Source organism: Sycon ciliatum, chromosome 8 (assembly GCF_964019385.1).
Source record: "Sycon ciliatum chromosome 8, ocSycCili1.1, whole genome shotgun sequence".
NCBI classification, from domain to species: domain Eukaryota; kingdom Metazoa; phylum Porifera; class Calcarea; order Leucosolenida; family Sycettidae; genus Sycon; species Sycon ciliatum.
The window spans coordinates 32,809,895-32,821,896 of NC_088650.1; the positions used below are offsets into that span (position 1 = coordinate 32,809,895).

At 46.6% G+C, this 12,002-nt stretch overlaps 1 protein-coding gene across 1 annotated transcript in view; it reads right to left on the minus strand.

Annotated features, from left to right (window-relative positions):
• Positions 1–1,143: 1,143 nt before the first annotated feature.
• LOC135822824 (uncharacterized) overlaps positions 1,144–12,002 on the minus strand; it is a 29,850-nt gene continuing 18,991 nt past the window's right edge. Inside the window, exons 4-8 of the mRNA XM_065335660.1 lie at positions 7,343–10,056; positions 6,377–6,744; positions 5,680–5,759; positions 5,100–5,343; positions 1,144–2,145 (exon numbers count right to left, since the gene is read on the minus strand). Of these exons, the coding sequence (XP_065191732.1) occupies positions 2,130–2,145; positions 5,100–5,343; positions 5,680–5,759; positions 6,377–6,744; positions 7,343–10,056 (3,422 nt within the window). The 3' untranslated portion in view covers positions 1,144–2,129. The remainder of the gene's footprint in view (positions 2,146–5,099; positions 5,344–5,679; positions 5,760–6,376; positions 6,745–7,342; positions 10,057–12,002) is intronic.

Below are 12,002 nucleotides of genomic sequence, written 5' to 3' on the forward strand. Positions count from 1 at the left end.
TAGTCCTGCCATTGCTCGCTCGTCCTGGTTCCTCCTCGTTCGTCTTCCTCCACGTCTGCACTTCTCCTTCCCCACCGTTGGCTTTGCGGTACGGGGGTGCCGGAAGGAATTCCCACCATGTATCCATGTACATGAAGTCCCACCATGTCTCCATGTACATGTCCACGGCCACTTCAGCAGTTTGTATAGTACCGGAAGGAGTTCCCACGATGTCTCCAAAGCGGCAAAGGCCTAGAGCGGACGTCTTTGCAGCAATTCTTTTCGCCCTGCGCATTCAGTCCGCCGACGATGTCTCCAAAGGCCTAGAGGGGACGTCTTTGCAGCAATTCTTTTCACCCTGCACATTCACTCCGCCGACACAACAGCGTTTACGGGGCCGTTCCAGGTGCAAAAGTCCTCGTCAGCAGTTCTCAACTATTTCGTACACGGGATAGTCGCCGCGACAGCGTTTAAGGGGTCGTTCGTTCCAGGTGCAAAAGGCATCCATCAATGGCACTTTGCAGTACGGGGTACGGAAAGGGGCCTCCTCGTTCGACTTCGTCGACTTCTGGCTGCAGTTCTCCTTCCCGTCAGGGGTACCGAAAGGGGCCTCCTCGCAGTTGTCCTTGCCGTCAGGTCCACGTCATCCAGTTCTCAACTATTTCGCGTACGGGATAGTCGTCTTTGTCGTACGCGACATCGGCGTTAACCGAGTGTCATTGGCACAAAGCAGACCGTTGACGGGGTCACGTGTCAAAAAAGTATCAACAACGTGTCGACTACGTGTCGACCACGTGTATAGCGGTACACTCAGCGCTACACTAATTCTCGTGCCATTCTCGTGTCACAAAACTGGAACATCGAGTACCAGTATGGAAAGGCTTCAGACAGGAAGCCTTTCCAATGTATTCTCCCTGGAGTCCCTGCCGAAAAATCGTATGAAGTACGCTTCGAAAAAATTCGTATCGTCCATACGGATTTGGGCATGGAAAATCGTACCCTGGAACCTAGCTATTAATTTACAAACAACGTTTCTTCATTTATGATTTGGAAAGTTTCTTTCTCAATCTAAATCCAAATGGAACGGAAACAGGGCAGCTGCATCCACAGGCAGCTGCGCACAAAGATCATGCACATAATTGGCGACCACGACTTTCATTGGCGTGGAATGGTGGAAAAAGGAACTAGTGCAGCGACAAAATAGAAACGGAGAAGAAGTAACAGCAAGGAGAGCGAATGGCTAAAGTGCACTAGCCTACACTAGGTTACAGTCTGTAGACTCTGTAGTTAGTGAACACATAGTCACGTGGTCAAGTGATCACACACACATATACATCATACCAATACGTCATCATGGTCATGCATAACAAAAAGAACAGAAAGGAAAGTCATGCGTGAGCAAAACAAATCAAGAGCGCGAGACTACTCACGGTATGAAAACATAACGAAGATATTTGTTTCAGAACGAAATGCAAAGACTAGAGAAACGAAGACTACCTTCGAAGCTACTTTGAAGTGAAATGGAGTCAGTCATTAGAAAGGAAGATAAGGAACCAGAATTCTGCAAACCCAAGCGTGGAATCAGCCACAATGTAAGAGAGTAAGAGAGTACAATCATTGTCATGGTATATACGAAAACACTAATGTTAATCATCGTCATGTAATGCAAAATACAAATTAGTTATTCAGAATTCATTTTCATGTATTTTATTGCGACGTTCGCGACGAGCAGTTCTCAGGAGATTGAGGGCCTGCTAACAAATCCGAGAGCGGCTAAAGAATGCATGCACAATCCGGGATGAAGCGTCGGTAGAGATTTACCAAACCTAGAAAGCGAGATAGAGAGCAGAGTGAGTGTCTGGAGCAGGGTAGTCCACCATGGCCTTGACTTTCTCTGCCAGTGTCTCAATGCCGCCGCCGACAGCGGCTTTGACATTGTGACCAAGGAATGTCACGGAAGGGCTGCATGAAGACACACTTGCTGACAATGACCACCAGACCATACTCTGCCAAGTGATGGAAGATGGTCTTCAGATGCTTGAGGTGTTCAGCTGTCGAGCGACTCACTACCAGTAGAATGTAGACAGTTGACAGCTAAGCCAGGAACGAATAGAGGCCACCGCTGGGCAGGGCAGCTTCAAGATGACGCCTCACCATTTTTCAACACTGTACCAAGGACAAACAACAAGAGAGAGAAAGCGGGGGAGAGAGAGGGAGGGAGAGGGAGGGAGAGAGAGAGAGAGAGAGAGAGAGAGAGAGAGAGAGAGAGGGAAAGAGAGCAGGGAGGGTAAGAGAATGATATGCAGACACACCAGCAAGCAGACAGATATGGTATTCTGCAATATTATTATTATTATTATTATTATTATTGACTGGTTTGAGGGAAAGAGACAAACGGGAAAAGTCTGAAGAAAAAATTGACTGTCCCCACCAGGACTCGAACCAGGGACCCTCGCTTGTAGCCAGCGATGCTCTAACCACTGAGCTATGGTGTAGTCGTCATCCCAGCAGAGGCCGTTCAACATTTTCTTCAGACTTCGTAACTCACACTTCCTGTGAATCCACACAGGCGGGTGGGACGCAGCCCTCACTGTAACCCACACACTTCACGTACAAACTAGCACGCGGGGAGCCCCAAGTCATAAAATATTAACTGGTTTGAGGGAAAGAGACAAACGGGAAAAGTCTGAAGAAAAAATTGACTGTCACCACCAGGACTCGAACCAGGGACCCTCGCTTGTAGCCAGCGATGCTCTAACCACTGAGCTATGGTGTAGTCGTCATCCCAGCAGAGGCCGTTCAACATTTTCTTCAGACTTCTATTATTATTATTATTATTGTAAAAGAGAAAAGGACATATGGATACGAGTTAAGAGTAACTCTCCATCACTGTAACATGATACTATATACAGTCAGAAAGTGCAATAACTAGGCACAAAACTGACAGAGTACTGAGACATTCGACGTCCTGACACCTAACTTCAACACATCTCCGTAGCGCTAACCGACAGCCTTCCAACTTGGAAGGTTCAAGGTTGTGGAAAGACCAAAGAGGGGAAGGCAAGCGCAACGAAAACGAGCAAAAGCTACAGTCCCAACGGAACAAAGAATGTCGATTGTTACTGGACGATGACGAGACCAGTACGATATTTGACAAAGCGGTCTAACTACAATTCGAAGCAGCAAAGCAGCACACCACCCAACTTGGGTGGGTCATAAATATCAAAGATAAGTAAAGAAAGGGAAGCTTTGCGAAAACGAATTGTACAAGCCGATAGCCAAACTCCTACAGTACTCCTCATGCATGACATTGTGATGGACTAGTTGACTACAAAACAAGTTGTTTCACACGACGTACGTTTCGCCGTATGGTTCGTGACGGCTCATCAGGTGTGCAATTTGAAACTCGGATGTTGAGCCATAAATAAATGTAAAAGAGAAAAGGACATATGGATACGAGTTAAGAGTAACTCTCCATCACTGTAACATGATGGAGAGTTACTCTTAACTCGTATCCATATGTCCTTTTCTCTTTTACATTTATTTATGGCTCAACATCCGAGTTTCAAATTGCACACCTGATGAGCCGTCACGAACCATACGGCGAAACGTACGTCGTGTGAAACAACTTGTTTTGTAGTCAACTAGTCCATCACAATGTCATGCATGAGGAGTACTGTAGGAGTTTGGCTTTCGGCTTGTACAATTCGTTTTCGCAAAGCTTCCCTTTCTTTACTTATCTTTGATATTTATGACCCACCCAAGTTGGGTGGTGTGCTGCTTTGCTGCTTCGAATTGTAGTTAGACCGCTTTGTCAAATATCGTACTGGTCTCGTCATCGTCCAGTAACAATCGACATTCTTTGTTCCGTTGGGACTGTAGCTTTTGCTCGTTTTCGTTGCGCTTGCCTTCCCCTCTTTGGTCTTTCCACAACCTTGAACCTTCCAAGTTGGAAGGCTGTCGGTTAGCGCTACGGAGATGTGTTGAAGTTAGGTGTCAGGACGTCGAATGTCTCAGTACTCTGTCAGTTTTGTGCCTAGTTATTGCACTTTCTGACTGTATATAGTATCATGTTACAGTGATGGAGAGTTACTCTTAACTCGTATCCATATGTCCTTTTCTCTTTTACATTTATTTATGGCTCAACATCCGAGTTTCAAATTATTATTATTATTATTATTATTATTATTATTATTATTATGAAATGACCCAAAGGCAATGTGCCTATCGAGGGGTTCATTTGATTGAAAGAACAGTAGATGTAGATGTATGTACAAAGAGAAGTAGGGATTGATGAGGAGAGAAATGGGGAAAATCAACTGCAAGGTGGCGGAATAAAGACAGGCAGAGACATTGGGGGGGGGGGGGGGGGGGAGAAAATTCTAGCGCCTGCCATTTGAAGATGCCGAGACCTCTAGTTGGTTGAACATGGCAGGCCGCACCAGCACCATCTCTCACCATGCTAGCTCCATTGGTCAGCCAGTGAGATGTGTATCTTGTAAAGAGTGATAGAAATGAGAGAGGTGAAGTCGTCATTTTGTCTTGTATACGAGGCTGACCAGATTGTGGCTCGATGGTTGCACACTCCAAGAATGTACACCCTTTTACTGAGAGAAAACGTTTGGTCGGATGTTAGCACAACCAACACGACTTGAAAAGCTGAAGCTCTTCAGCTCAGGTGAGTGCAATTGGTGTTTTCTTGCATGATCTCTTGTCAGTCTATCAGATCCTTGGCATTCTTAGAAAACTGGTTACGGAAACCAGGGAAAACCCATGGGAACGAGTTATGAAGCAGCTATCCACGACTGTAACAAGATAATACTCAGTCAGAAAGTGCAATCACAGGGCATCGTTCCAATGTGTTTTCTTACATTTTACATTCTATTACTGGCTCAGTATCCGAGTTTCAAAATTTCAAACCGGGAACTTTGGTACTGGGAAACAATGCTCAGACGACAAGCTAAGGTGCAGGCAGGATCCCAGCACAGACCATTCATCACTTTCTGAAACCAACTTGACCCCCCCCCCCCATCACCCCATCCCTTCTCCCTGGACCCAACCCGGACCATCCCACCGAAATACTGGATAACAAGGAGATCAGTCATTCTTGTTTAACTCACTGGAATGTTTTCTCAATCTTTTTCTTCTTGTCCGGATTCAGCTCTAGCGCTATCTTCTTCAACTCGGCCAGGGTGACTTCGCGCGTTCCAGCTTTGTCCACGGCCCACCTGATAACACCATGCATATTATCCGGTATGTTAGTGGTGCCATGGCCGTTTCTCACGATAAAGTCTTGCATGTCGTCTTTGAAACCGTTGCTGTATTCTGGGTCAATCAGTATTGCAATGGCTTCGGCAAAGTCCTCTGGACACACAGGAGAACAAGGAGGGAACATAAAGAAATACAGCATTTCTCAGAGACATGTCGGTAGCCTATTCACGTTCCCAATACACTGCCCCACACCACAGCAAGTCTAAGCACAGGGACTACAAGTTACGCTATAATGTATATAGTCCTATTCCAAGTCTTTATTTGCTACAGTAAAGAGGTGATAGAAACATAGCAAGTAGGAACAGCTAAAATAACAACAAACAATGTAATGTATTTAGGGACACAAATATCTGGCTGCGGATTATACTCCGGAATATATGCTACGTATTTTGTCTTCCATTCTATACAGATAGGCAGCAACATACTTACCACGTTTAAGGCGGCTGACGCAACCTTCAATGCTTCGGCTGAAGTTTTGAAAATGAGAAATGTCTGACAAAACTTTCAGTCTGAAAGAGGGACAGAACATATGAAAGCGACATGTATTTTCATGTTAATCACGGAGGGCCAGAAGACAAGGCCAAGACAGAATTTTAGTTAATAAAGGAATAAATAGAACTAAATCCGCCGTCGTCATCATGCATCAACGAAGTCGAAATGATATTTCACTGAGAGAGAGACAGAGAGAGAGAGAGAGAGAGAGAGAGAGAGAGAGAGAGAGAGAGAGAGAGAGAGAGAGAGAGAGAGAGAGAGAGAGAGAGAGAGAGAGAGAGAGAGAGAGAGAGAGAGAGAGAGAGAGAGAGAGAGAGAGAGAGAGAGAGAGAGAGAGAGAGAGAGAGAGAGAGAGAGAGAGAGAGAGAGAGAGAGAGAGAGAGAGAGAGAGAGAGAGAGAGAGAGAGAGAGAGAGAGAGAGAGAGAGAGAGAGAGAGAGAGAGAGAGAGAGAGAGAGGGAGGGAGAGAGAGAGAGAGACAGAAAGAGAGAGACATAGAGAGAGAGAAGAAAATAGTGGTTGGGACTTTGAGTAACATTGCTATTAGCATATGAAAGGTAGAATTGAGATCAGGTGTGAAGCAATACCTGTACCATGTACACATGATTTCAATTACAGCAAGTCTATGTGCTTACGGTGATGTTGACGGTTGTGATGCAACTGCCTCTGCGGGTGCTAATGCTGCTGCTGCTCCAGCTGCTGCTGCTGATTGTACTGCTGCTGCTGCTGTTGCTGCTGCTGCTGCTGCTGTTGCTGATTGTACTGCTGGTGCTAATGCTGCTGCTGGTGCTAATGCTGCTGCTGCTCCAGCTGCTGTTGCTGATGCTGTTGCTGCTGCTGCTGCTGCTGCTGCTGCTGATGATGATGATTGTACTGCTGGTGGTACAGGTGCTGCCGCTGATGCGGACTCCGATGCTGCTGATGCTGCTGCTGATGATGACTGAGGTAATGCGGCTGCTGCTGGTGGCACTGCTGCTGCTGCTGTTGCTGCTGCTAGTGGCTGCTGAAATCGTTTTAGAAATCCGAAGATATGCAGGCAAGAAACACAAACAAGAGAAAAGTTCAGTCAGGCCATTCCACAGACGTATACCGTAAAATAATAATTATCCTCCATTCGTATTGCATTGCAATTCTATGCTAGCTTTTTGATCAAGTAGATTTCTATTGAGTATTGCTGAAAAGAAACTACTTCTCCTTGAAGAGATAATGAAAACTAAAAAACGACACACGGTCACTTGATCAGTCAAATCCTCACCGTCACACGATTAAAGTCAAATAATCACAGTCACATGAACATGATCACGGTCACATGATCACAGTCACATGATCCCAATCAAAAGATCACTGTCACACGATTAAAGTCACATGATCACAGTCACATGAACATGATCACAGTCACATGATCACAGTCACATGATCACTGTCACATGATCACTGTCACATGATCACTGTCACATGATCACAGTCACATGATCACAGTCACATGATCACAGTCACATGATGGTGTAGATATTGCAGCAAAGTATTCATTCTACCAGCTTGACATTTCAAGTGTATGCTGAAACCATACAAGGCAGTGGAAGAAAATCTTCACAACTCACCTCAGCTTGGACAAATGGCACATCCTTACGCAGCCAGGGCCAGAAGGACCTCGGGATAATGACCCTCTCCTTGCAGGTAGCACACGTTGCCTTGAAGGTCAGAGCGGTGTTCATATCCGACTCGTATGACATCAAGAAATGCTTCTTGTGCAAGCTGGTCAGCAACACCCACGACGAGTGTACCAGCACCTCTGCAGGACTGCTGCATTCCTTCAAGCGATCCTGGCATGAGGTGGAAGTGCAGGCAAATGACTCGCCAACAACTGTGAACTGCTGGTACCCTTGGGTGCTGAGAACTTGTGTGAAGTCAACAATTGCACTCTTCATATCCCAAGCCACATCAGCAAGTATGGATGGTGTATCAGCAGCGCATTCTAAGCGAACACCTGTCGGTGTCCAGCAGAGGCATACTTGACTACAACCAACCTCCAAATTCAGCGATGCCGCACTGGATGTGAACTGAAGACTGGCTGACTCTTTCTTCATACGATGAATTATGTAGGTGACTAAGCGACCGAACAGTGGTGGAGGAAACAGCATCCCAGGGAAACTGAGGTGGTTAAACGGTAGCTTAAAGGGAACATCATCCTCCAAAACCAACCGTAATGCTTCCTGGTTGCAACAGAACGGGATGAAGAGGTCGGGTAGGCCTGGCGTGACAACCGGACATCTGTCTTGTCTGCTGCTGCTGCTGCTGCCGCCGACTCTACTGCCACACCCTCCGGTGCTGGTATCTGTACTTCTGGTATCTGCACTGCTGGTGGCTGCACTGCTGGTGGCTGTACTGTTGGTGGCTGTACTGCTGGTGGCTCTACTGCTGGTGGCTGTACTGCTGGTGGCTGTACTGCTGGTAGCTGCACTGCTGGCGGCTGTACTACTGGTGGCTGTACTGCTGGTGGCTGCACTGCTGGCGGGCTGAAGTTCTGCTGCCAAGTTGAAGTAACACATGGATTTACAGAGAGCTAGCTGGACAACACGGCTGAGAGGATACCAAACTTTCTCTATCAACCTCGCGCTGGCAATTCCCGTACGTCGAAAGTGTTCCACTTCTCTGGCTAATGTTGCTGAGGTGCTTGGAGAAGCTGTCTCCTTCAGAGGGAAGGTCATCAAGCGTACAAAGTTGAGTAACAGCTGCTGAGGTTCCAGGAAGATGACGCTTGAAGTGAGTGGATGCGGGCAGTCACAGCAAAACACTGTGCCATGTTGCTGAAGGTGGTGCAGTAGATCAGACACTTGTGCAGTGGTGAGATCTTTGCCGCTAACATGCCGACAAAAGTCTACAAACTGTGGGTAGTCCATACTAACAAAACTCTGCTGCTGCCGCTGCTGCTGCTGATCACTACTGGTAGCTTGCATTGCATCATCACTGCACCCAGCCTTTGCATAGCGAAGCATTTCCTTTTGGTGGAGAGAAATAGCTTCTTCTATCTTCACTTGCATCAAGGGAATTGCTTGGACAGGAAAGGCAGACACAATTCTAGAGAGCTCTTGCTGTGCTTCAGCAAGCTGGCTGTGGCGAGATACGCGATCTTGAAGACGGTGATTGTCAACAAAGAAGGGTCTACAGACCTTGACGTTGGGGCCGGCCCTTTCAGCCAGCTTGGACACGGCATTGAAGAACATGTCCTTCTTCTTCTCTATTTGGTCGTCGTCGACAAGATCCACATGTGTAACAACAACCATGATGGCTGTGCTACTCTCATCATGATGGTGGCTGCTATTGCTGCTACTGCTCTTACCCGGCTCTGTGTCTGACTGATGCTGATGCTGCTGATGTTGGTGCTGCTGCTGTTGCTGCTGCGGCTGTTGCTGCTGCTGTTGCGGCTGTTGCTGCTGCTGCTGCTGGTGGTGGTGATGCTGGTCAGGGTGTGTGTCTGCCCTATGCTGCAAAGCAATCAGTGACAGGCACATGTGAAGGTAGTCAGCCTGCGTCATTCCTGGCAACGGTGTAGAAGTAACAATCTCCTGACCATCGAAGCGGTAGACGTCTTCCGTTACCTCCTCATCCAGGTCACACCTCATGTCAAGAGTCACAATGTACACGCTGTCACAAACTGAAAACGAGATGCTTTGTTGTACCAACATCGGCATCTGTCCACCCATGTCCCACAGCTCAACAAATGCATATGCTGCTTCCTCTTCATTCGAACTGTTATCGACATGGCTGACAGATGAGCGAACTTGAGAGATAACATCTGGTGCCACTTTGGTCAGGTCATTAGCATGAGGAACATTGGCAAACTCATTGTGGACAGCGGATGTAGCTGCTGCTCCACCGGTAGCCGGGAAAGTAGCCAAAGGAGTACTCTTTGTTGGTGCAAGTAGTGACCTGGTGAATTTCTTGAGCTTGGACCATGCTGATGGTTGTGCAGCGATGGGTAGCTCTGGAGCCTCCTTGATTTTCTTGACCAGATCTAGAGATGATCGGATACGAGCTGTGAGTAGATTGACAAAGAAACTATGTTGACTGTTGTCCACAAGAACTTGTGCGGCTTCTTGTGTGCCTGTGGCGAGTTGAGAGGAGAGATGCATTCTGAGTCTGGATCGATGGATGGAAATGGAGTCGGTGCTGTCCGCGTTTTCAATGAACTCTTCACCGAGCAGTGCCCGGACAAAGCTGGACTTTCCTGTGGCGTACTTGCCGACAAGGTACATACGCACGCGTACCACGCTGGCCTCGTCCTTACCACCAATGATGTCCTCAGCCACAGCAGCTGCATTGCAATAAACAATAATGCAGCAGCAGCAGTAGCAGCAAGAAGAGCAGCAACAGCAGTAGCAGCAACAATCATTAGTACATGTTATCATGGGAAATGGTAGAATGTCTCAAGTACAACAGAGTTTACCAGTAACAAAAGCAATTGAGAGCCCCCCCCCCCCCCCCTTTGCTTATTCTCTTCCTGTTCGCCCTCCCTCCACCCCCCCCCCCCCCCAACGCGCCCCTTTTCTCTATCTCTCTATCTCTCTGTTTCTCTGTTTCTCTGACTATGTATACAGCATACAGCATTGGGTATAATTATATCTATTTACCTATCTAACTAAAAAGATAGAAAGTGGTCCAGTTTGGATTTTTCATAACTCAAAGTTTCATGCTATTGCAGTCAGACGACTGATACTAAAACCTGAGACTAATCACTATGAATATGATCATGTGTGATACTTGGTGCTTAAATTGATATTACTCTACACGATTCACGAATAACGCCAGTATCACACAGACGCTATAATTATGGTTGCTGGCAATTTCCAAAATTACTCCTTTGTATCTATTTCTCTATCTAAGAGTTGGTGGACAAGCCATTGATTATCCACTCTCATTGTAATATCAAAAAAGTATTCTTTCTATACCAAAGAGTGGTATATTTGATAAATAAAGATACTTCAGTAGAAACATTTACGATACTTATCCAGACGTTTCGTTGTGTGAAACACTTTTTCAGTGGAGAAAGAAAGACATCCAACATCCACTGATGATGTTGTTCAGAATAACGAAGCGTCTGGAGAAGTATCGTAACTATTTCTAATGAAGTACTTGTATCTTACACAAGAGAGAGATTGAAAGCTTTGTTACAACTCTGAGTTTCACGTATTACTACGATCATCAGGCAACCAATGAAGTATCTTATCAAATATACCACTCTTTGGTCTATTTATCTAATCAATTTGCGGACAAAACTGTTAAGTCCTTTGTGGACTCATCAGCGGAGGACAGAGAAAATGAGCCCGAACCTGGTAGCAATGAAAAATATTTTTTCCAAAGCCAGATTTAAACCAGACCCAAACGTACCTTGCCAGAGTGCTCAAACTGACAAGTCAGTGAGCTTTGCATAACGCAAACAGCAAAGGCACTACCCCACATGAGCTATCTATCTATCTCCCTCTCTCTGTCACAATCTCTGTCTTTGTTTTTCTCTATTAGAGAGGTTTTGCAGAGCGAACGTTCGCGCGAATTTTCGTTCGACGTCACGAAAAGCGAAACTTCGTGCGAACGTTCGCAGTTTTGAACGCGAAAGTTGCAGGAAACGCGAAACAAACTTTCGCAGGACCGCTGGTCAGCCTGGTGCACGGTGAGCGACCCTCAAGCTTCATGTTTGTGCTTGATCTCTACTCTTGGCTTGGTCCACGAATGCTAGCTTTCCGATACTTGTGGCAGCCCGTGTTGCTTCATCTCCAGAACCATCTCCGATCTCCTGCTTGCTCGTCTTCTCACTGCTCAGAATCGGTTACATCAATGATGCCTTTTTGAATCTCAGGCATTGATGCGCAAGATTACGGCACAAGCCAAACCGGCCCGTTTGTCTGTGGGTCTCCGGCCATTGACAAAGTATTCAAAGAGCTCTCGTCTCAGGCCGTGACTCAGGGTACCTGGTGCGCATGCCGCCACTCGCAACAAACAAATAATCGGATGGAGAACACTTCTCAAAAACAAGCGAGTGCACACGAAATTTTCTTGGACCGAGAAACATGCAAACATTCGCAGTATTATTTTCGCTCTTTGTGGACTGTTCGTGCGCGGTGAGCCACCCTCAATCCTCATGTTTGTGCTTGGTCTGTACTCTTGGCTTGGTCCGCGGGTGCTAGCTTTCCTATACTTGTGGCAGCCCGTGTTGGCACTGTTGCTTCATCTCCGGTCCGGAACCATCTCCGATCTCCTGCCTGC